Genomic DNA, 25,579 nt, shown 5'->3' with positions numbered 1-25,579 from the left:
TTCTCTAGTACCTGTATCAAAGAGTATGAGAAGCACAAAGCATAGTATTCATCCTCCGGTCTCTGTCATTTGCTACCAACCATGAAGAAAGACTGTTCACATGCGGTCAACTTCACAGACATGACTCACAAATGGATCAGATTCACATTTACAGTAATGATTAATTTGTCTAAGCCAATGCAAACCAGTAATTTCTTAATAAGCAATTGTCTTATTGCTTAGGTATCTGGTTATTACAGGTTACCAACCTTAGTGCAAATTTATCTTGTTTGGAAAGATTGAGCACAGCGACTGATTTGTAGGCTAAATTTAGCCTTGAGAATGTTTATTATATATATTATTATGTATATGTTACACAACCATTTAATTCACATTTCTAAAATGGTGCGTTTTGTAGCCCAGCAAATGAATGAACCAATATTCATTGTGCCACTTTCTTTGGAAAAGGGAAGTAGTTTTAGACTTTTTTCCTTAACACACACTGCCAGGGCATTTGTGTGTTTTACAATTTTGAAGTTATAATATTCCCCTAACTTCAAGGATAGTTTTTTTTAATTGGCAAAACTAAAAATCTGTATATTATTTTTTCTGGACAAGAGCACAAGCTTTCACTGTTGAAAAACAATATAATTTTTTTTAAATAAAAAATATATATTTTTTTATATTTTTTTCATTACAGAAATGTTAATTTCTGCATTTCTATTCATACTCACTTTAATGGAAAGTGTGGTCTCCGTAAAAGTCTCTCTCTCTCTCTCTCTCTCTCTCTCTCTCTCTCTCTCTCTCTCTCTCTCTCTCTCTCTTGTATTCCACTTTTGGAAGTTTTAACTTCTTCTTCGTCCTATCCCACTGTACACATCGCGCCAAGGGACAAATGAGAAAATGAACCCCGTTGGTTGAAGAGAGTGGGTTGATCAAATATCCTGCACGTTTATTCCTCCACTCTCTTTCGATCTCTCTCTTTACTCTCCTTCCCTGGACAGAGCACAGCATCCATCATCTTCTGCCTTTATGAGACTATCCTACACATCTTCATCAGAGCTGGACTAAAAAAGGAAACACAAAGATCACCCTCGTTAGGTGGTCCATTAATCGAAAATAAAAAAGGAGTCGTGCAACGTAAGGTAAAATCAGCTTGGCAGATAGATTCGTGTTTTTCGTTTCATTCATTTATTGGAGTGATTTTTTACTTTTGGCAACTTTATTTTAGGATAACTAGACGAGTGCTTACGCGGTGCGTTTTTGGTTAGCCTAATTTATTCGCGGTGCAGAGCACGAGCCGCTGTAATGAATGAGGTTACTTGCTGAATATTCATGTTGCATCAGCGCATGTGGACTGCTTGGCCGAGTTTGGTACAGACTTGTAATTATTGAATGTCTTGCTGAGTTAAACGTTTTATACAGATCAGTTCATTCAAACTGTTGTAATGGGGTTTCCATTGATGTTGCCAGAACTATTCGTTACGTGCGTTCAGTTGAGGGATGTGTTTGATAGGTTGTCAGTGTTGGCTAGCGCATAAGTACACTACACAGTCTGAGCCTTCTGTTAAAGACAAGACACCTGTTTCTGACGTTTATAAGCAAAATTGTGTTATACAGCCTAAATCTCCCTGACAATTTTTTTTATTTGCTGAAACATAGCATAAAGAAAATAGTTAAAGTTGTTTGTACCTCATAAAATGGTTAAGTTGTTTAGGCGTAAGGGATAATGTACAGGCAGCGGTTGTTATCACAGAAATACGCCCCGACAGAGTGATCACACTGAAGGGGCTTATTTGGCGATAACAGCCGGCTGCTTGTGCATTATCCCGCTTATTACACGGCTACTTGGCACATGACAAAAAACTGGACATGAAATGTGAATTTGAAATATTTTATTAAGCTCATTTTTACCGACTGCAGACCTTCCGGGAGGAAAAGCCGTTTACTTTCGGTTTTAAGGTAAGAAGCGACGTTTAAATGTCACGAACAGGCCATTTGGTTTGATCATTTCATTTGTAAACATATGTTATTAAAAGACATATTTATATTTAATTTGTCAAAAAGACTGTCAAAATGATTTGCAGCATCCGGGTTACAGTAGGCTATGTTGTTAGTTTTGAGAGGTTGTTATGTGGGAATAACGAACCTGCAAATGTCGCAACTGGCCAATCAGAATGAAGCATTCCATCGAGTTGTGTAATAATATAGATGAATTGATAGTTAATTTAGAGTAATTTAGGGTAAATTTGGGTAAATATGAAAAGCACCTGCATATTTGTTATGGTTATTTATATTTTGTATTGATTTTAGATTTACATATTATAGAAATATATTTGCCCAGTTTATCTGTGTGGTTCTTGGTGTGGGAATGAAGGCAGTACTTGTTTTAATGGTGAGAGTCTGCTGTTTAAAATGCCAGTATGATAGCTTGCTGAGTTTAGACCTCTTTATACATCATATTTCCAGTCTACAACCTTTGTAAGCAACAAATGAAACATGGTTGGGTAAAAGGGTGTCTACAACTGCTAGATGTTTTGCTTTGTGGAACAAACTAAGCATAAATCCAGGTGCCAACTCTAGCGTTCGAGAAAGAGACAGGATTCACGAATCTTGTTTGGTCTTCGTCTGCAGTTATTTATGCTTATGTGAGTCAACTTTTTTCTTTTGAAATTACAACGCTTTATTGGCCGTAGAGTTCCACTTCAGTCAATAAACACTATGGTCATGACAGAAATCACAGTGGCTTGTTTTATGGAGTACATCTTTATATATCTGTCAAGAAGTTGTATTAAGAAACGCTGAAGCTTAAATGAGCTCAAGTTGAATTCTTCTGTGAGGCATCCACGCTTATCCTTGTGCTGCATGTGTTTCTGTTAAAAACTAGACTCATAGACTCATATCTTTTATTACTTTATGTTGTGGTGCAATGTAAATTTCTCTCCAATTAACGGTGTTCTCAGCTTCAAATACCTGTCTAAAAGTCTATAGCTGAAAATCTCACATAAATCCCTGGAGGGCACATCTGACCTAATTTAACTGTGGAGCAGTCATGACAATTCTGAATGACTCCTATGTGAAGAGGAATGAGACAATCGTGGAAACACACAGAGAAAGTATATGTCAGCAGGACAGAAAAAGATCTTTCGACTGTATATGCTTAGCCTCCGTATTTATCTTAATGTTTTTCTTTTAAATCGATAAAGGCTACATGTTATTAAGGTAAGGCATAAATGGACTGCGTGCAGCTGTTTCTACAGTAAAAAAAGACATTTTACCCATATGACTTCATACAAAACAACAACTAAGCGACAGAGCAATATGATTTATAGGATGTTCATGATCTTTAGTTCTTGCTTATTTGGTTTTGAAACTTAGTGCACTTTTCAGATCCCTACTTTCTAGGTCTTTATAGAGCTCAGATAATGGCTTCATACTTGACTTGTTAGTCTTGCTAATCTGTGTTTCTCAAGGCAATGCTGGTTGCCCCAGTGATGGACAATGTCACACTGAGTTATGCAAGGTTAGAAGGGTGGGTGTGGCACTGGGAGAAAAGAAAGAGCAGTGTTAGTGTCTATAGCAGACAACACATAGAAGTGAGAGAAAAACTAAATTACAAGATAGTAAAGGAAGAGCACTTGATACATCTCATCTGCATACCACAGTGAGTGATGTATGTGTGTGTGTGGGAAAGCTTAGTTTGTTTGCTTGTACGCTTTCTTTTACAGTCTCTTGTCTGAGACTGGTGGGATGGATGGGAAATCTGGCTATTCCAAACAGTACATTTCAGTAAACCATTTTAAAATGATTGACCTCTTCTTTTGCATTAGTAATGCTATATAAAAGTTTTATTTTATTTAGGATTTTTACTGTTATTGTATTATTCAAATTTATATTTTTGTAATTTGTGATGTCCCAATATGGTTTGTTGCAGTGATCCAAATCATAAAAACATGCATTATTTAACACCTAGAATAAAAAAATGTAAATGAAAATGACAATGAAAATGACAAATTTACAAAAAATGACATTTATTACATAAATTAATTTAAACTTCTATTTAAATATATCGCAAAAAATATTCATAATCACTGCAAAAGGTTTACCATGGCCCTATTAAATAAGAATTAAATATTTTCCAAAGAGTTGTGAGATTCATATACTGCCTGCAGAATCACCAGGATGATGTCAGTAAAGTAGCCCCGCCTCCCTTTCTTTTATACTCCCCCTGTGGTGACCTCACTTCTCATCTGTTCTCATCTCAGGTGAAGTCATTCTGTATTCCAGACAGCAGGCGTCTGTAGACTTGCATGCATAAGCACTTCTGAGGTTGCTGGGCCTTGTCCTCCATGTTTGCCCTCACGGCAATCTGGCTTCACTCCTGGCTTATTGAAATTTGGTTGCGTCTGTTGGTAATGCACTCAAGAACAGTAGAAAAGATGACACATACAGATCAAACTTCTCTTTGCAGATATACATGGCCCCCGGTAAACTGAGATTGTATGAAGTTGCAAATGGTGTTGCAAAAACTATTACAGTACATAGCGTAGCATATGCAGATAATGCTAACTTCTTACCAGTGTTGAATTTCCCAGCATTTCCTTTCTAGAAGGCTTCCTAAAATGCCACAAAAATGATGATCTGAAACTGAAGAATAAAGTCCAAGAGCACTTTTAGAGGAGCAACTATATGTGAATGTGCACACACAGTGCTTCTGCATGGCAGTAGTATTTAACTTCCATTCATCTGTCCAAATTCAGGTCATCCAGTTCATGTCAGTTTCCCTCCCTCTCTCTCTTTTCTTTTTATTCCAGCCGTGTACCGTTTCCAGAAAATGCACCATAGCATCAGAACTTCCTGCCCTGGTGTGTCTGAGGCTTTTGTGCCCTGAATGCTGCTTTTCTTGGCTTTGTAGTTTCTGTCTTGTACTTACAGTAAACCACTTCTGTGAGATTTCTGGATCAGAAACCTTAATGGGTCATATCTGCAGTACACTTCCTTTTCAATTGAAAACGGATGGTTAAAGGTTGTGTCAAGGATGTGTGCGTTTGTTGTTTATCCTAGTTAACACGGAAATGCTGCTGTGTTTTTAGCTGTTCTTGGAGCTTGTAACTTTAAAGGGACAGTTCACCCAAAAATGAATATTCTGTCATCATTTACTCACCTTCGAGTTACAAACCTGTATACGTTTCTATGTTTGGTTGAACAGAGAGAAATATATTTGGATGAATGCTTGAAGCCCTTTGAGTAGGAAAAATTTCAATGGTAGTCAAAAGTACCCCAGAACTGTTTGCTGTACATTCTTCAAAATATATTCTTTTGTGTTCAACAGAACAATAAAATTATAAAGTAATTTTTCCTACAATGGAAGTCAATGGGGTCCAAGTACTGTTTGGTTACAAGCATTCTTCCAAATATCTTTCTCTGTGTTCATCAGAACAAAGAAATTTATACAGATTCAGAACTCGAAGGTGAGTAAATGATGACAGAATTTGTATTTTTGGGTTAACTGTTCCTTTAATGCAAAAATGTTGATCATGGGACCTTAAAGGTTACACAATGTTTATTTATTATAAACTCCATAATGAACGATGTGGTCTTCCCTACAGAACCCTGAATTTGGCTTTAATCCAAGCTATTCACATGCACTTTTTTGAAAGATAAATTATTCAGAAGAGTTCAAATGTCTTTCTGGTTAAAAATCTCCACTCATTGCCATGTGCTCCATATGATAACAATACACATCAAGAATGGAGTCTTTAATTTTACATCTGGTTGGTTGTAAAGATTTTGTGCAAACAGGAAAGTAACTATTAAATGCTTAAATGACCCCTTAATTTAGACAGACATCCTTGTAAACATCCTGTCCTAAAAGTAACTTGAAGTCAATGATATGTTATCATGTTAAATTGATGTCATCAACTTCCATTTCCTCCTTTTTTATTTAAATGTTGACTGCATTCCTACAGTACCTGAACATTTACTTGTATGGTGTTTTTGAACTTTCCTAGGATTCATTTTTGAGTTTACAATATTCACGCTTTGTCAAAGTTACTGCAAATGTTTATGCACCAGTGTGTTGCCTAGTTCGCTTCTCTCGCTCTTCCTTTGAGCCATGACTATGCAATTCATCCAGTCTTTACAAACGGTATTTCAGTAGATCTAGCAGGTGGTCTTTTATTCATTTATTTCTGCCTGTCTCACACAGAAACCATCTAGCTGCTAAAAAACATTCCCTTTCACTACGGCGTTAAGCTAAACACAGCTTATAATGTGCTCTCTGTGTGGCGTAAAGGGTTTGTGGAGACAGGTGCATAAAGATGACACAAGTGGAGATGGATGTATTGGTAAAGAGATGCTCATGTCTGCGAAGGATAGTTGGTCTTTTCTAAGAATCGTCTGAATTCTGAGCACATACAAGAGGGCCTAAAGACTCCAAGGATCTGAATCGTGCCAGCTGGACTTAGCAAAGGGTTGCCAAATCCCTCTTGTCCAGCAAACCCTCGACTAACCTCGAAATCAAAAAGGCTTGTGAAAAGGCAGAGCCGCACATAAACTACCTTCAAGGATAAATGAAACAAATAAAAATTTTATTTTTCACAAATTATAAGTTTGTGGCGTCGCCGCGTGTGAAGAATAAGCATACCCTCTAAAAAAAGTGCCTGTGAAAATTAGTTTACTGTGGTGTTTGACCATCGTGTTGGGTTTTCTGTACCATTTTATTGACTAGTTCAGTCTTTAAAACTAAGCTTTTAAAACAGAAACTGTAGGGGACACATATAATCTAATCATACAATTTTTGTAAAAATAATCATGCAGTGTGAATTTATAAAATCTGGCATCAGCAAAAGCACAAAGAACTTTCTCTCCCTTTTCCCACTTTCTCACACAAGACAATGTGTCATTTTCTCCCTCTGAATATTAATGAATGTCCAATGAAACTGAAAGCAGTTCAATTTAAAGACATGAATAATTGAAAAAATATTAGTTTCTATTTATATTAAAGGGACAGTTCAGCCAAAAATGAAAATTCTGTCATCATTTACTCACCCTTGGGTTTTTCCAAACCTGTAAAAATGTCTTTGTTCCGCGGAACACAAAGGAAGATATTTGGAAGAATGTCAGTAACCAAACAGATCTCTTTCCTCATTTACTGCAGTAGTAGGGACAATAAATACTATGGGAGTCAATGGGGGATGAGATCTGTTTGGTTACAGACATTCTTCCAAATATCTTCCTTTGTGTAGTTAGTTAGTTAGTTATTAGTTTTAACTTTAGCAAGGCGACGTAAATGAAAAAATCATTATTTAACAACAGAATTAATCTGTTTAACAAACCCAGGTCCAAGAGAACTTAAGCAGATCACCCCTATCATAAAAATTACTTGATCCAAACAATACAACTTCAGTTTTTTCTCATTTAAGGCCCAAAAATTCTGCGAAAGCCATGTTTTCAGATCCCGTAAGCATGATAGCAACGCCTCAATAGAACAAGAATCTTTATGCTTAAGTGGAAGGTACAACTGGGTGTCGTCAGCATATAAATGAAGCAACACTCCATGTTTGGAAAACAAAGATCCCAGTGGCAGCATGTATGAAAAGTGTGGGAGCTAGGATTGATCCCTGTTGAACACCAGAAGAGATGTGTGCTACTGAAGAAGTATGTTTTCCAATGCAAACAGAGAACTTCCTATTAGTTAAATAGGACCTAAACCATTTTAAAACGGTACCCTGAATGCCAACATAACTTTCCAAACGATAAATTAAAATGATCAACCATATCGAATGCTGAGCTGAGATCTAAAAGGACCAAAGCAACAACATTACCATTATCAGTAGACAGCATAATGTCATTTGTGACTTTCAATAATGCGGATTCCGCACTGTCATTTTTTATAACCTGACTGAAAAGTTTTGTATAATGAATTTGAACTCAGAAAAGACTGTAATTGAGAGAAAACAACCTTTAAGAGTAAATGATGACAGAATTTTCACTATCCCTTTAAACACCAAAATCTTATTGCCTGTTTCTGTTTGACTTTACAGTGTTTTACTTTTGTCTCTCTCTCTCACTCTCTCTCTTCTGGTCTCAGATCAGCGATGTTCCTGCATCTACTGCTGCGTGCCATCTGCCTCTTTGTCCTGTCGTCTTCTGCTGTCCTCAGTCTTGCCGCAGGTGTGTCTTATGAGACGGTATTAAAGAAAAATGACACATAAGGTCACAGACTGCTTTTAAGCTCAAATAAAACATTCAGACTTGAGTCCATATTACACATCCTCTCAAACTGCATTAAGAAGGTCAGAGAAAATATGTCTTTACATGACTAGTGTCAGCAAAAAGGCACTAGCAATGCTGCTTTCTAGCAATGCAAAGCCAGTGAATGTACATAGAAATTTCAAAATCTAATTGGAAATCTCACATTAATAGAAAGCCATGAATTGCAATTTCGCAATTAATGAATTCCCCAGAGGTAAGTCCATTTCAAAAGCATTTAACTGTCAAAATAGTAGTATATCCTCAGATTAATATTTCTTCCTCAGATGAGACCACAGTTCTACAAGTGACCATTCCCAATAGCTCCCCTGTGTCTGCCGTTTTGGGGCACTCCTTGACTCTGCCCTGCCTCGTGTCTCTGTCGCAAACGCCCTCTCTGGGACGGCATGCCGTGCTTACCCAGCCACGAGTCAAATGGAGCTTTCTTTCATCAAACAGAGAGACAGAGATCCTAGTGGCCCGTGGGGAGAGGGTAAAGGTGAGTGAGTTATATAAAGGCAGGGCATCGCTGCCTGATTATGCTGCCTCTTCGAATGATCTCACCCTCAGACTGGATGACCTGATTCACAACGACACAGGCTTCTACCAATGTGAAGTCCAGCACGGGTTGGAGGATGCTCAAAGCCTAGCTCAGGTCAAAGTTAAAGGTGATCGCTGCTTACTTTTACCACTGTCATATAATTAATAAAGTTTTATTAGAATTGACGAAAATAAACGAAGCTGTGATATATGACGTGCTGTGTGTTCTCAGGTGTCGTCTTCCTCTATCGCCATACCTCTAGTCGTTATGCCTTTAGGTTTGATGAGGCCAAAGATGCCTGTAAGCACATTGGAGCTCAGATTGCTTCTCCAGATCAGCTGCTGGCTGCGTACCGCAGCGGCTATGAGCAGTGTGATGCCGGCTGGCTCTCAGATCGATCTGTTAGGTAAGTGGACTAACAGCATACGGCTGGTCTAGATGGTTTTTACTACCGACAAGAAATGCATGCATCTACTATAACAATGCATTTGTATTGTTTCTCTGTTATGACTTTTCAGATACCCAATCCAGATGCCTCGGGAAGGCTGTTTTGGAGACATGGATGGATTACCAGGTGTTAGAAACTACGGCACGATGGATGCTGATGAGCTCTTTGACGTGTACTGCTACGTGGAAAACATTCACGGTAAACTGATCTTTTGATTACTGGTGTCATAGCTAATTGCCGTTTTTGGCTGCTAATCCAATGAATATTTATTGGATACATCTTTGATAGTTAACAACTGTATAAAAGGGTTCAAGCCAAGGACATCTTTGGTCAAATTTGACATTGCAAGTACCACCTGTGAACCGCCATAGAAAATCACATGCATACCATATAAAATTAAAAGGGTATTAATTTGTATTATATTTGTTTTATGGCAGTTATTGTTGTGTGAATTTATTGCTGATGTAGCAGAGTTTTGATTAGATGGAATAATATCATGTGAGTGAGTAGCCTGTTCTCGCTCTCGATTGCACATGACCATCCAAAATACATTAAAACAATTATACATATAATAAATATTAAAACTGTGCAAATATCAATTCTGTATTTTTAACATTTGAAATTTCATCTAAAAAGCTTCTTTTATCCATTTAAATAGTTTTTAAGATTTTCTTTTGCTTCACTTACCACCAGGAGGTGCTCACTTACCACCGGTCAGTTCTGGTCCTTGATTCTGATTGGCTGTGCCAAGTTCTAAGCTGTTATAAAATACCCCGATTTATAACGGCTGACCGCATTACATAGCCTAAATATCCTTATGGTAACACTTTACATTAAGGTACCCTTTATAAAGCATTTATAAATGTGTTCATTGATGATTAATAAGTCATTTACAAATGTATTATGAAGCAGTTATACCTGCATGAATAAAAAGAGGGATTCTAACGAAATACCTGCCAAATAGTGAGCCATTTTTAACTCACATGTTATAAATGCTTAATAAATGTACTTATTCATTATTTATTTGACTCGAAAGCAGATTCATTATTATCTTTATGTTGTTTGCAATATAGGCTGTCAGACTGGACACTGTAGGGTGTTATGTTGTTTTTCTTATACCTGCTCACTATTTGGCAGGTATTTCGTTAGAATCCCACTTTTTTACATGCCGTTATAACTGCTTTATAATGCATTTGTAAATTACTTATTAATCTTTAATGAACACATTTATAAATGCTTCATAAAGGGTACCTTAATGTAAAGTATTACCCATTTTATTTACTTTATTTTATGAAACCTTGCTACGGGTATGGAATAACCGTTTTATAAAAGCAATAAGCCCCGCGAAGCAGTGGGTTACAGTGCATTTTATAACAGCTAAGGAGGTTTTAGGTCGTGCCACAACGCCCTTAGCTGTTATAAAATGCACTGCTACCCAGTGCTTCTTGGGGCTTATTGCTTTATTATAGAGCATATCAATCTTTTTGACATGCCTAATTGGTTATTTGATCTGTTTTAGGTGAGGTGTTTCATGGATCGACCCCACAGCGCTTAACCTTGGCAGAAGCTAAAGCATACTGTGAGCTGCAGGGAGCTCAGCTTGCGACCACCGGTCAGCTATATGCTGCTTGGAATGATGGTCTGAACCATTGCAGTCCAGGCTGGCTGGCCGATGGAAGTGTTCGCTACCCTATTGTGACCCCTCGAGAGCGTTGTGGGGGCTCTGAGCCCGGTGTCAAGACGGTCTATCGCTTTAGCAACCAGACAGGCTTCCCTGATCCACACAGTCGCCACGATACCTACTGCTTTAGAGGTATGTGGAGATTTGTTTTGAGCGTATGCCTTTTGTTTAATTAAAGGCACAATATGTACACAATTTGGTTAAACGTTACAATAAGGTTGGATTTTTAACAATTAGTTAATGCATTTGTTAACATGAACTAACAATGAGAAATACTTTTACAGCATTAATCCTGGTTCATGTTAATTTCAGCATTTAATAATATATTTTCAAAATTAAATGTTGAAACTGTTAATGCACCATGAACTAACACGAACAATTATATTGATGCTAACCTACATTATCAAAGTTGAATAAATACTAAACAAAACTATATTTCTCATTGTTAAAGTGAAAATGAAAATGTACTTTTACTCGCCCTCTTGTCATTTCAAACCTTTATGACTTTCTTTCTTCTGCAGAACACAAAAGAAGATATTTTGTAGAAAGTTGGTAACCGAACAGCACTGGCCCCCTTTCACTTCTGTTGTATGGACACAAAACCAATGCAAGTGAATGGGGTCCAGTTAACAAGATTTTTCTAAATATCTTCTTTTGTGTTCTGCGGAAGAAAGTAAGTCATACAGGTTTGAAATGACAAAGGGGTGAGTAAATGATGACAGAATTTTTATTTTGGGGTGTAATTTTTAGTTATGTTTATGTTAACAAATAGATTAAAATATACCAAAACCACTAGCACAGTCCTGTTGTCCATCAACAACTCTTCATAGTGTCATCAACCAAGGCCTTTGTAATTGTTTTGGAACCTCTACTGCAAAAGTTACATATTGTGCCCTAATGTGTTTTAATGTATTAAAACTTTTGAGTTATGCTGTCACAGTGTTCACAATCTGATTGACTGTGTTATGACAAACTGTAACAGTAAAATTCAATAGGTCTGTTTTACTTTTCGTCTGAAGGTAATGGCCACTATCAAACAGTCCCCCCTATAGATTATATGGCCACAGAACCTGAAGACAAAGAGCAGCATATTGTGACTTTAGCTGACCCTCAAGAAGAGTACAGTGTGGATCAGGTCACCCAGCATTCAGAAAATGAAGTCCAGGGGGCTGTTGAGTCCTTTAACATTCACAGCACACACGCTACGAAAGAACCCGAGGAACACAACCATACCTTAAGACCTCAGGATGACTTCAGTGACAGCACCAATGGAGATCTCACCAGCCCACCCAGCACAGACAGAAATCTGGAGTCCCTCGAGGTCATCTGGCAGAAAGTGGATGCCAATCCCATCAATGCAGTACCAGAGACTTACATGGATCATTCCATCATTCCTGAGGGAACAGAGGAACCCTCCTCTGAACCCAAACACTTCCAATCCATGCCTACCAACCTGGATGATGAAGATGAAGATCATATAAACAGGGAGATAACCATAACCACTGAGGGCACTACACTGGAATACGGCACAAGTGTTCACACCACAGCTCAAGAAGTCTCCTCAGGTCTCTCAACTTTTCTTCCTTGGGTAGAGCACAATGGTACACTCGAAGAAAATGTAGGGAATTTCACAGAAGTCCCAGAGACAGATGAAGACCTGGGTTTTTCTTTTACAACTCATTCCACATCAGTAAGCACAACCAGTGATTCTGATAGATTGGAGGGTTCAGGTGTGCCGTTTACAGAACAGACAGATCCTGTGGTCACCCTGAATGAATCTGAGACGCATGGAGCATCCACGTCTGAGACTGTGACAGAGAGCTTCTCATCAATGTATCTTAACAATACTAGCTTGAGTAAGTACAATAAATTCTATTTATTTAATATATGCTACAGTCATTTTTATTTAATTTGTGTAGTGTAATGTTGAATCAGATTAAAGTGCCACAGTAGTGGCTGGGGGGCATATTTGTACAATATATGCTTTTAATGCCTCCTCAGGATAGAAATTCTAGGTGTATGGTACAAAATGGACAAAACACTTAACTTTTAAGCTATTTATTGGACAAAAAGGCAAATTACAGCGTATCCAGTTTTATTCTAATAAAATGAATAGACAAACAAAAAGCTCACAGGAAATTAAACATACTGTAAATTGACTACAATTTTATTTGTTATTTATGTTTGCTAATCCCCTCTTGTGGTAATATTTTGTAGTCATTTTCCTGGGCTATGTCTTTAGTAACTGCACATGTGTTTTGTGTACAGTAATTGTTTGACTTAAAGGGACAGTTCAACCAAAAATTTAAATTCTGTCATCATTTACTCACCCTCAAATTGTTACAAATCTGTATAATTTCTTTGTTCTGATGAACATAGTCTCGCATTATATCTATATTATTATAACTTATCGCCCGCCCAAGAGGCCATATGACTGACAGGTTAAGCAACCAATCACGTTTCGTTTTGTGCCGCGTCATGTTTAGAGGCGTGGAAATGTCCCCGCAGTAACAGACCGGTGTACATTCACAAACATGTCAAAAGTTAACAGCAGCAAAATGATTATAAGTTTATGCCGTGAACCTCGCATACTTTTAAGAATTAAGCGTTTAGTTGATCGTGATGAATTCTTATAGCAACCGTTGTAAACACGACAGCTTACTTCTTAGATCAGACGGCTTTTCGTGTTGTTTCCAGGCGGACCGTTAAAGAACGCGACACGCATGTCTCCCGGAAATCCTGTGAAATTCAACCAATCAGATGACGACTTCGAAAGTGCTGAAGTGTTTCCAGAAAAGTGTGCCTTATGCATCAGACGTTAAGCCAACGGTGCGTGGGCGTGACGTCTGAGGCTGAGACTATGATGAACACAGAGAAAGATATTTGTAAGAATGCTTGTAACCAAACAGTTCTTGGCCATCATTGACTACCATAGTAGGAAAAATTGCTTCATAAATTTTGTTGATCGGTTGAACACAAAATATTATATTTTGAAGAATGTAGGAAAGCAAACCGTTCTGGGGCACTTTTACCATTGTAATTTTTCCTACTATGGTAGTCAATGGTGGCCAATGACTGTTTGGTTACAACCATTCTTCCAAACATCTTTCTATGTGTTCATCAGAACAAAGAAATTTATACAGATTTGGAACAACTCGAGAATGAGTAAAGCATTTAAATTTTTAATAAAATGTTTGAATAAAGTCCAAAGTTAGACGTGACTTTTTCCACTACTATATAGTTACAGTACAAAAATACCTAAATCAAGGTTTTTGAATTATCCCTCAATGCACATTTTTGTGTTTGATGTGTACACTAGTAGGTTTTAAACCCAGACATGAAGACTCTAGTGAAGGACATCAGAACAGTTCTGAAGATGTTGGTGAGGGGACCTCAGTTGTTCCTGTGTCTCTTGGTGCGGATGAGAATGTCAGTCATCACATTACTGAGAGCACAACACTTGTAAGTGTGAATGAACCTGAGTCATCTGAAGGCTCCGGTGATCATGACGATATTCTGCCAGTCACACTGTTGACCACACCTACACCTCACCTGTTGGACACACTGACCACACAAGGGCCTGCACAGGAAGAAATGAATACCCCAAGGGAGATGGAAGGACGTTTCAATGAAAGCAGCACCTTTGCTGTACTTGGGTATGTAGAGGAGGAACTGGAGAAGGTGGAATGGGAAGGACTTGAGGGAGAACCCCATCAGCTTTACACCACATCCACCGAGATCAATAAATCTACTTTTACTATGGATGTGGATGGCCGTCATGAAGATGAGTCTTCAGGAGCAAGGGAGTCTTTAGAAAATTGGTCCTCGGCTACTGAGCATTCACATTTAAATGTGGAAACAATCACACCCTCCAGTTTGACAGATATGGAAGATCTAACGAATGCTGATCATGATGACCGTACTATGAGAACCTTTACAGGTCTGGAGGTTACACTGTTCCCTGCTGTGACCCAGACACCCGACTGGCAGACTTTTACCTCTTCTACAAAACCGGGGGAATTCAGAGCAAATGGGGAATTCAGTGGTGACGGCTCACTTACCACAGAAGACTTCACAACCTTAGGTGGGTCTGACTTTACCGACACCCCCACTGAAGAGCAAACAGAGCAAACTCTAGTCACAACAGAGCAAACTCCAGATTATGACCTGATAACTACAGAAAACTTTAACAACATGGAAGATGAAAATGATGTTAAAACCACATCGGAGCCTATCAATCAACATTCAAGACCAACCCAGAGAGTGTTGGTGAGGACAAGCAATATTTCAGGTAAGCACATCTTATTGTGAGAATGAATAACTGTAGGGATCTCCAATACTTTCTTTAATGCTTAGCTGGACAGAATATTACCTTTTTGCTTGTTCCTGTTGTTTTTTCCCAAATTTTCCTGAATGTATATATTTCATATGTTTTATTATGGATAAATGTTATTCCATATATGTTAATATTGGGTCTTTCACTGCTCTGTAGATTAGTCACAATCAAAAAGGCTCAGACCCCTAAAACATTTGAAATGAGTGCCATCTATTGGGTGTTTCATATGTGGCTACTATATAATCTCAAAAGGGGGCGCCATCTCCTGTCAAGTAGGCAGCTATATCTACATTTAAGGAAACTTTGTGACTGACATGCACTAATCTGTCTAAGCTGATTTGATTTTTATCTGACTACATTGCAGACAGACAGTGATAGAAGGAAAAACGTGTTTTAGAAGTTTGTAGCCCCTATCACAATAAATAGTTTCGGTCATGCATAGCAGGTGTTGGTTTAGTGGGGCCATGATGGCTAGAAACTGATAACACCACAAACACAGAAAAAAGGCAATGTTACATCACAGGCTTTCATTTTACTGCATTCGACCACCATCTTGTGGTATTATCGTGTTTTATTTAATATAGAATACCCCAAATTTTTAATTCTTTCATCATGTACTTACTCTCATGTCATTCCAAACCTGTATGACTTTCTTTCTTCTGCAGAAAACAAAAGGAGATATTTTGAAGATCATTGCTAACCAAAGAACATTGGCCCACATTGGCTTTCATTGTATGGACACAAAATTGCTGAGACATTTCTCAAAATATCCTCTTTTGTGACCTAAGATGAAAGTCATACAGGTTTGACACAATGGGGTAAATAAATGATGACATAATTGTTATGTTTGGGTAAACTATCTCTTAAAGGTCCAGTGTATGAAATTAAGCAGCATCTAGGGATGAGGTTACGAATTGCAACCAACGGCTCACTTCACCCCTCCCTTTCAAAGAAATACGGTGGCTGACACAGAACTAAGATGTCGTCACATTTTCGCTTCCTTGCCGAAGGAGGAAACGTATTTACGAAACGCACTCTGTAGAGCAGTTTGTCCGTTTAGGGCTACTGTAGAAATAACATGGTGAATTCCATGTAAGGGGACCCGCGGTGTATGTAGATAGTAAAAGCTCATTTTAAGGTAATCAAAACATAACACTTTATTATGTAAGGTCTTTAAACACCTCTGAAGACATGTTATGTATATTATATTGCATATTGTCAATAGATCCTCCAAAAAATGACCAATTGGACTTTTAAACAGCACTAGATGGGGATTTAATGAATTTTCACAATTTTTCAAGCAATTTTCAACTTGTTATTGGTCTTGTCATTAGACGCATGTATGGAGAGCCCTTGTAAAAATGGAGGCACTTGTGTGGACAGTGGAACGGGTCCTAAGTGTCTCTGTCTACCCACCTATGGAGGAGACTTCTGCCAGACAGGTGAGTTATGCTACAATAATAGTTCTCATTATATGCCTGGACTATTACTATTTATGTGTATTTTTAATTTAAGACAACATTATTGCTGTGATGTTTGAAAGCTTTGGATTGTAAAAAGATTTATAAAAGTACATTGCCAGGACTTTTCTCTGCTTTTCTGTGGTTGAATAAGCCTCTTCAACCATAAAGAAACGGATGTAAAGAAATCTTTTCTGTCATCACGTTTCTTAACGTTACTGCTTTTTACATCTGCTTCAGCTTCCGTATTGCTCTAGTTTCCTCTTTAAACCTAGCACTGTGATCTTTTGTGTTTTGTTTGCACTGATATACAGTAAAATATTGCTTTATAACGTGTTTCTCATTTTCTTAAAGCAACAACGAGCCGTTTTGGTGTATCGTTCCCCCATGTGGTTGATAAGCGCAATTGTCTGTTATCAATGTCGTAAATACTGTCGCTGTATAAGCTTCCACGTGGGCAGCGCAATACACATGCATTTGTTGACTAAGCAGAAACCGCTGTTACATCATGTCACTTCATAAACTGTGCATGTACTAAAGTACTCCTTTGGCTCCCGCGGGGTATACTACTGGGCTATACTAATAGCTCAAACTAGCGCATAGCGTGCTAGCTCCATAGCAGCTAACTTGCTAACGTTAGCTACATAACACATTTGCAGTCACCCAAAACACAACGCATGGACGTGAATGTGTTTAGTAACCAATGCAAATCATTTTCTGTGGTTATATTTTCGGAAACACACTCGCGACCAGGCGTTGTGCTTTGTGTAATAGGTTCAATCAATAACTTACACTCAACTCGCTATGGGAATATGCCTAGCATAGTAACTATAGATACCAATAACATTAGTCTACGTGCATGAACTAAGGAATCAGCAACTTTTGACCATAAAACATTTATTGTGGTTTAGTAGTCATCGTTTACAAGCATAACACTAAATTCATGACGAGGCACGATCATGCTACGTAAGCTATTGAGACCCGGCAACATTACATTATCTCTAGTCTACCTTACGGTTATAAATTGTGAACCAGTAACCTTAGTGCGCCAATAAACAACCTGAGCACAGCCTAATAACTGATAGATAAAAAGTACAGGACAGTAAGAAAAAAATGTACATATAAGACTTTCAAATCCAGTAGCAGGAAGGCTAACGTTAGGTCTCCATCCGTTTTGCAACTCGTTGCCTCTTGCAGCTCGCCTCACCCAGTGTAAGTCCGTCAAATATTGATTCGTGTTCGGGCTCGTGTCCGATCACTCTCTCTCTTTTCGTCTTAGTTTTTTTTGCTGGCTCTGCCATGGTGATGGTTTGGAGACTTGCATCTGAACTAGATCGTTTCGTCTTATTGTTAGATGTTGGCTAACTACACCCAGGCTATGAGTAAAACGTGACGTATGCTGTAAAGCAGGTGATGGGCGGGGCTTGTGAACCTACCCGCGTACCAAAGTTACAAGTGTGATTTCAGCCGATAGAGGGCTGCTTAGGTAGCAGTGGTAGTAAAATTCGTCAAGTTAAGAGTTGTCCTACCACTAAAATAATTTTAGAGAGATTATTTTAAGGTCGAAAAACCGCTTGTTGTTGCTTTAAAATAAAAAAACAATCTAAACTAAAAAATCACCTCTTATAGCTTTTATGGTTCTTGTTCTTCCCCGCAAAGATCTTGAACACTGTGAACCAGGCTGGGAAAAGTTCCAAGGGTTCTGTTACAAACACTTCTCCAAACGGCAGAAGTGGGAGGTGGCGGAGCAGCACTGCCGCATGTGTGGAGGTCACCTGGTGTCTGTTATGTCACCTGAGGAACAAGAGTTCATCAATGGTACGTCCGGTGACACTGTCAGAATGTGATCTGATCAGCTTGACATGTTATCCAGCTATGGTACAGATTTCAATCTGTCAGGTTGTGAAGTGTGATTACATAATCAGATGATCATGGAATTCGATTTGATCTACACTAGAAATTAATTGAAAATCATTTAAAAGTGGTGAAAGGTACGCCTACTGTTTACGGGAAATTATGTTTGTTGCTTAAGAGTCAAGGACATTTACAGATTACATGACGTAAAGGAATTCAGAAAAGGACAAGCTAGGTTTCTTGACATTTCATTGCGAAGCCATGCATTCTGTAGAATCACTGAAACATTGAAGTGCTTTGAAACTGTCGGCCTATTTATGCGAGTGAATGCGGGCTGTGTGTAAAAGGGCCTTCGCATTTCTGTTGTACACAGTACCCCACATCTGGGTGTTACACCTGAAGCGATATCAATGTTGTGTCTTAGTTTTGCTGTTTTATTCTTTGCTTAGATAAATACAGGGAGTATCAGTGGACGGGTCTTAATGACAAGACCATTGAGGGAGATTTCCGTTGGTCGGACGGAAGCCCATTGGTGAGTCTACTGATGTCTGGTTTTACTTGTCATTTTGCATGTTACAGTATCTGTCCTGTAGTATGCAGTTTGCACTTTGAGACACGGACATCTCCTAGTCAGCATCTGTTAGTATTGGCCACATGTTTCCAAAAATTTTAACGTATGACTTTAAATGGCAATGTTTCCTGTCACGTTCTATCAGCTTTATGAGAATTGGTATCGTGGACAACCAGACAGCTACTTCCTGTCAGGGGAGGACTGCGTTGTCATGGTATGGTATGATAATGGACGTTGGAGCGATATCCCATGTAACTACCAGCTCTCCTATACCTGCAAGAAGGGCATTGGTGAGTACATCACCATCTACAGGGGTACTGGGGACCAGTGGGGTGCAAGCTTCATCATTCATTGTTTTTTCTTTAGCAGCGTTCTGTGGCCAGCCTCCTCTCGTGCTTCATGCTAAGATGTTCGGACAGCGGCAGCTAAGATACAGGACGAGTTCACAGGTGCGCTACTACTGTGAGGCTGGCTTCATCCAGAGACAGAACCCGGTTATTACATGCCAGAACAATGGACAGTGGGACGAACCCCAGATCACATGTACACCAGGTGAGAGATCAATGCCGGGAGACAGATGTCCTGTAACATGACATGATTATTATTTTTAGAAAAATACTGCTGTAAAATGTGCAAATGTTACTATAAAATGGTATAAAATTGGTGTAACTTAACGTAGGTAATTTATTTCATTAAATCATATTCGCTAGTTGTAAACCACATAAAGTATATTTTAAAGTTGCTTAAAGTTAAAGTTAAACCCCAAAATGAAAATTCTGTCATCATTTACTCACCCTCTTGTCATTTCAAACCTGTATGACATTCTTTATACCGCAGAACACAAAAGAAGATATTTTGAAGAAACTTGGTAACTGAACAGTACCGGCACCCATTCACCTCTATTGCATGGACACAAAACCAATGCAAGTAAATGGGGGCTGGTTAACAACATTCTTCAAAATATCTTCCTTTGTGTTCTGGGGAAAAAAGAAAGTCATACAGGTTTGAAATGACAAGAGGGTGAGTAAATGATGACAGAATTGTCATATTTGGAGTCATGATACCATTGAATGGCTCATGTGTGTGTGTTGTGTTCTGCTCACAGTGGGACCTGCATACTCGAATGGAGAAACGGTGACATGGCCCACTGGTCACAAGGAAATAGTCATAGAAGTAACAACAACAGGAAAAACAGTACCAGAGTATCTGGATATAAAATGGATCAAATAGCATTTCACATAGTACCATTTATTTCCTTCATTTTTGTCTATATCATAACATGCCTTCATCCCCACTGCGTTCCTTATATAACAACATTACATTTACATTTATGCATTTGGCAGACGCTTTTATCCAAAGCGACTTACATTGCATTATCCTATACATTTTTTTCTAAGTATGTGCAATCCCCTGGAATAGAACCCACGACCTTGGCGTTGTTAGCGCCACGCTCTTACCACTGAGCTACACTATATATTTTATAAGTAAATATGTCCCACTTAAAGGAATAGTTCACTCCAAATTAATCCAAAATTTACACTCATGCCATCTTAGGTGTATATGACTTCATTTTTTTAGCCGGATACAGTTTTAATAATTTTTAAAGAAGTCCTGGCTCTTCCCAGCTTGGCAATAGCATTAGAGTAACCCACTTTGAAGCTCCAAAAAGCAATCTGGGGTGAACAATTTTTTTATTGCAAATGCTGAATAAGCACAAATTAAAAAGTTTGGCATCAACACTGGTACAGCTAAAACAGGACAAGTGAAGGAAAATAGGACCGAAGAATCATTAACACTCATTATACCCCTCTCAGCTCCTTTCTACTCAATTTCTCTCTGTGTACACATGACACTGAATTACATGTTTTGTAATTCTAAGATGCAATTTACTGTAACCCTCATTTTGCACACAATAAGCACACTTGATATAAAGCAACATTCAAACAAAGCTTGTAACTGTTGGACCAAGCATCCAGCATGTTTCATTTCATCCTGTTCTTTCCTTTCTCTTTTTTTAAATAAATTATGAGACAACAACGAAACAACTCCTGTCTAATCTCAGCTGGTCTGAATCACAATTTTTGTTTGACATTATAGCCCTTTAGTGCATAAATGTAATCATCAGCATTACTTATTCATGTTCTGTGTTTTCCTCACTCAAAATAGTCTGCCAACTGAGACTCAGCTTGAGTTAAAGAACTCATAGACCTAACATGTCCCAACATATGTTTTTTTAAACTATAGTTTTAATTATTCTTAATAAACAGGGATATTCTTATGCATGCTACTGTATATGAAAATGTCATGAAAATGATCTAGTGTGTTTGAAGAAGAACCTTTCTTGCAGCCACAAGCACCTAAGACATTGTAAAGCTTGCCGATCAAGTTAGTTAAGGCACACCAGCCCATCCCTTTTGTTTGTTGATGTGTGTCAGAATGTTGGGTCGATGAAGCGTGCAGGGAAGATACTTTATATTAGCAGACTTCAGATATTCTGCGACTTGGTGCTCAGTTTATCAGGTATGTAGCGTAACTCTGGAGGATGGCCATTTTAGACCCACTACTACGGTTTGTTTCATGCATCACTAACAAAATCATATTTTAGTTTTTGATGGCCTGAAACCAGGGCATACTACACTCTAGAAACATCAGATGAATGCAATCAGAGCAATCACATTAAAAAGTAAAAATGTGCTTACAATTTTTCAGTCAAATGTAGCTTCACTAAATTTAGGAAACTAGTTTAAACAAAGGTGAATAAAAGAGCTTTTAAATATGTGTATTCTTGATGACTGATTATGGATTAAATGAACACATCTGTGGTTAATAACTTAACATAGTGATTTCACTGATTTTGTGAAATGTTTTTTATGAATATGTCTTTTGACTTCACAGCTTTTTGTTGTAGTTGAGAAACACTGTATGTGTAGCAAAGTCTTGTTTTAAAGTCCCAACCGAATATATTAAAATCCACATTCTGTAATGGGTCATTTTATTAACAGCTGGTCCCAGACAAAACAAAATTTAAATTTCCTGGTTTAAAACAAATACTAACATTAATAAAAGTAATAAAAGCCTCCCACTTTTCTTAAAATTAAAATCTTTAAAAATGTTTTCTGTATTGTAGAATTAACAAAGTAACAACAGAAAAGTTTGTATTTATTGTGTATGATATGCATTTGTAGCCTATTGCTCTAAAGTAAAACAGATTGCAAAGGCAGCTGTGTATATTCTGTTAAAAATACATTGAAAAATTGTTAGACTTACGTGTAGTTTACTGTACATACTGTTCTTGCTGCTAATAACTCATGCTGTAAATTTGTCAACTCAAAGAAAATGTATTACCAGAACATCTCTCAGCCATTGTGTGTGATAAACACTGTGACTAATGTTTAGTGCCTGTTGTTTTTGTTCTTAAGAACGCAATTGCAATGCTGCACGTGCACAACGCAGTCAGGACTATAGAGTTAGCAAGTGCATATCAAGCTAACAGTTATTCTAGCAGTAGGTTTTGTATCATTTCTTAACTTCGAAGTGAAATTTTCCAAGAATATTTTCTGCTTATAAAGGCAACTTGCATTCTACAGCTGTAAATGTAGCCAAAGACATACCGAATGCAGTGTAGAAGGGCCGTGTGTCCATAATGTGCCCCATAATGTTATGTTCTGCAGAGATGAAGGATAAATTACAATAAACCTAAAACGTAGCAGTAAGTCAGTATACAGTATCCTGCTGGTGGAAAAGCCTGCAGCAGTTACCTGTAGCAGTAAACCCCATAAAGGCGGGAAGATTTGCTGGGATAGCCAAAGCTGCGAATGCCCAGTTCTGTAACCCCCCCACAACGTTCCCTTGGGTTTATGATGGGAAACCGTACACTGCCATCCTGCAGCCAGCCTCCATCACAGCGGTCCAGCATCTGAAACTTCCAAGAGGAATAGATCTGACCAACCCTCGCTAGACCGGCACCCTCTTTTCTGCATGCATGTTCTGCCTCTACAAAATTCAACGGGCCTGGAATGTAGAACACAGAGCCTGGAAGAGTAAGAAGAAGATGGATTGCTAACAATCAAGGTATTTACACACTGTAAAAATTAACTTAAATTAAGTTACAGTTGCCTTAAAAGTTTTAGTTAATTCAACTTAAAAATATGAGTTAACATCCATGTAATAACTAATATTTTTATGTTAAATAACTCAAAATTTGAAGGCAGATGGGTAACTTAATTTTTTTAGTTGAAACAAATCAATTTATTACAGTGCAGCGTTAAGCAAAAAAAAAAACAATTCAGAAAAATTTCTTGTTTTTAACAAATGTTAGATTAAGTTGTTAATTGTTAGATTTTTCTAAAAACAAGATTTGGTAAATTATAGCCAACTGTTTCAGAGGTAAATGTCATGTTTTACTGCCAAACATGATACTTTTCAAGTAACAGACCACTGTGTCTTTTTACAACAAAAAAACAACAGAACTAACTGAGTGTCTCATAGGGGTGTAAAGAGCAAACCTTTGTTTCTAATGACCCTTTGTTTTAAACATAAACAGTTTTGCAGTTAAGATGCCAGTTGCTTTAAAGTTTTAACTTATGTGTATGTACAGTAAACATCAGAATTGAAGAACAGATTGTGAATTTACACACATTAAAAAACTTGACCCAATTTGTAAATCTATAAGGGTTTAGAATAATATTGTCAGTTTAATGTACTCTGTCCTAAAAACTGTCATCTGTTTTACATCAAACATCAGAAATAAAAATTTTGTTAAAGCCATTAAATGCTTAAACCAAATGAGCTCCATTAAAATCACAACAGAATCCTTGTTCCCTTACCCTTAGTGGTAGAGGTGAAGCAGAAAGCATCAAATTGTTCCTGTGCTCTATGCCGTGGCCCATAACTCCGGATGCCTGGCAGGAGACCACCTCCGCAAGCCGGCCGTGGGTGCAGAATTGGGTAATGAACAGTTCCATCATTCAGCCATCCGGCGTTACACCAATCCAAGCCTTCAGTCCAGGCTGCAGTGCAGGATCAAACATGAGTGTATTACAAAATGAATACAGGAAATTATACAAAGCACCACAAACCCATGTCAAAGACCCAGCCATTGAATACTAAATTAATTTTTGATTAATATTAACTAGGGGTGAAAAGCCTAAAGAAAGGTCACGTAATATAAAATTGGCCGAAATAACTTAAATCAAATGAACAAGGTGTGAATATGAATATAAGATTCTTACCCCGATAAAGCTGCTTGTGTGTGGCAAGAGTTGCATCCTGCTCAGCGCAAGCCTCTTGAGCATTAAAGAAAGTAAATCTGTACCGGCCACGTTGGCTTTGGTAAGGAAATACAACTCCTGAAATGAATTTAAAACATTATTTGGAGTTAATTATGTGGAATTTAAAAAATTAGTTACGTAAGTGGAATAAAGGCAGAAGCTTTTAAGTATATTGACAGTCATAAATCAAGCTGTCAATAAGAAGATGAGAAGATAACAAGAAAACCACAGTTAGCTAGCACGCATAGTGAGCATTTCTGTGTCACTCGTCAACAAACTGTTGTGTGACCACGCACACGTGATAGGTTGTTCTGGCTGTACCTTCGATTCTCAGAGTAATGATGACATTTTCATCCTCGATTCCATTGATTAGTTCGCATCGATAGCTACCGTCATCCTCCAGCTCCAGGTCGGTAAGGCGAAGGGAAACATCTAGGCTGTGTGCACGCAGAAGAGATGCTCGAGGCCCAAGTGAGCCGTACTTTTTATCTTCGTGTCCAGTTGTTATGAGCACTATGTTTTGCACTCCCGTTTTGAGGGGTTCAATCTTGGTCCACTTCACTCTGTAGTGCGCTGGTTTGATCATCATCATACATGGCAAAATGGCCATGTGTCCACGACAAGCAGTGACCTCGGCATATACCGGTGGCTCCAAAAGGTATTTCAGTACTTTGTCTTTTTCTAAAAAAAAAAAACGTAAAAGCATTGTGTAATTTAATTGTAATGTCTTTTTTATAAAATGCACTTGAAAATGACATTACCTTGATTGTGGTGATGGTGTTTTGCACAGATCCAAGAGAAACACCAGACTAATGTCACAAGAACAGCTATACAGTTCATGATGGCATTCATCTATGGATGGTATTTCCAAATGAACAAGATGATGACGCGGAAAGAAAAATCACGGTATAATCATTTTCTCGTTTTAAAATAAGGAAATCCAAAAAATTTGTGACGGTTATTTTCATCTGAAGTTGCAGATGTTCTGGTTGCTACAGTATGCAAGCGTTGGATGTGTGATCGAGTTTTTTCTGCTCTCTGTTCCATATGTTAATGAGATTCACACAGACCTCCATTGTTTATTTCAGCGACTCTCCTCTGCGCGAGATGGATCAAGAACGCCTAAAAACAGAAAACCTGCACTCAGATTATAGATATAGTTTCATATTTTTGTCAGTCAAAATTT

At 38.0% G+C, this 25,579-nt stretch overlaps 2 protein-coding genes across 10 annotated transcripts; one reads left to right on the top strand and one right to left on the bottom strand.

Moving 5' to 3' along the window:
* Positions 1 to 830: 830 nt before the first annotated feature.
* On the top strand, positions 831 to 22,544 carry bcan (brevican). Of its 6 annotated transcripts, none has more exons than XM_057340608.1 (14): positions 831 to 1,124; positions 8,072 to 8,154; positions 8,520 to 8,900; positions 9,005 to 9,179; positions 9,292 to 9,419; positions 10,741 to 11,034; positions 11,898 to 12,758; positions 14,225 to 15,193; positions 16,573 to 16,680; positions 18,358 to 18,516; positions 19,002 to 19,084; positions 19,269 to 19,413; positions 19,490 to 19,675; positions 20,229 to 22,541. In XM_057340608.1, exons 2-14 carry the CDS (start codon positions 8,079 to 8,081, stop codon positions 20,351 to 20,353), a joined length of 3,690 nt encoding a protein of 1,229 aa, XP_057196591.1. In that variant the 5' UTR covers positions 831 to 1,124; positions 8,072 to 8,078; the 3' UTR covers positions 20,354 to 22,541. The 6 variants fall into 6 exon arrangements, with proteins under 6 accessions (XP_057196591.1, XP_057196590.1, XP_057196588.1 ...); XM_057340607.1 differs by having other exon boundaries at positions 14,222 to 15,193; positions 19,493 to 19,675; XM_057340605.1 differs by having other exon boundaries at positions 14,222 to 15,193.
* Positions 22,545 to 22,676: 132 nt separating this feature from the next.
* hapln2 (hyaluronan and proteoglycan link protein 2) lies at positions 22,677 to 25,378 on the bottom strand. 4 transcript variants are annotated; one of them, XM_057340613.1, is made up of 6 exons: positions 25,155 to 25,378; positions 24,715 to 25,074; positions 24,355 to 24,471; positions 23,950 to 24,132; positions 22,882 to 23,155; positions 22,677 to 22,788 (listed from the first exon to the last, which is right to left on the bottom strand). In XM_057340613.1, the coding sequence occupies exons 1-6, from the start codon at positions 25,243 to 25,245 to the stop codon at positions 22,782 to 22,784; spliced, it is 1,032 nt and encodes a 343-aa protein (XP_057196596.1). In that variant the 5' UTR covers positions 25,246 to 25,378; the 3' UTR covers positions 22,677 to 22,781. The 4 variants fall into 4 exon arrangements, with proteins under 4 accessions (XP_057196596.1, XP_057196595.1, XP_057196598.1 ...); XM_057340612.1 differs by having other exon boundaries at positions 22,882 to 23,182; positions 25,155 to 25,262; XM_057340615.1 differs by having other exon boundaries at positions 22,882 to 23,134; positions 25,155 to 25,262.
* Positions 25,379 to 25,579: the final 201 nt, after the last annotated feature.

Source organism: Triplophysa rosa, linkage group LG8 (assembly GCF_024868665.1).
Source record: "Triplophysa rosa linkage group LG8, Trosa_1v2, whole genome shotgun sequence".
Lineage (NCBI taxonomy): Eukaryota > Metazoa > Chordata > Actinopteri > Cypriniformes > Nemacheilidae > Triplophysa > Triplophysa rosa.
Note: the sequence above shows the minus strand (reverse complement) of the source record. Positions and strands in the feature narration are given on the sequence as shown.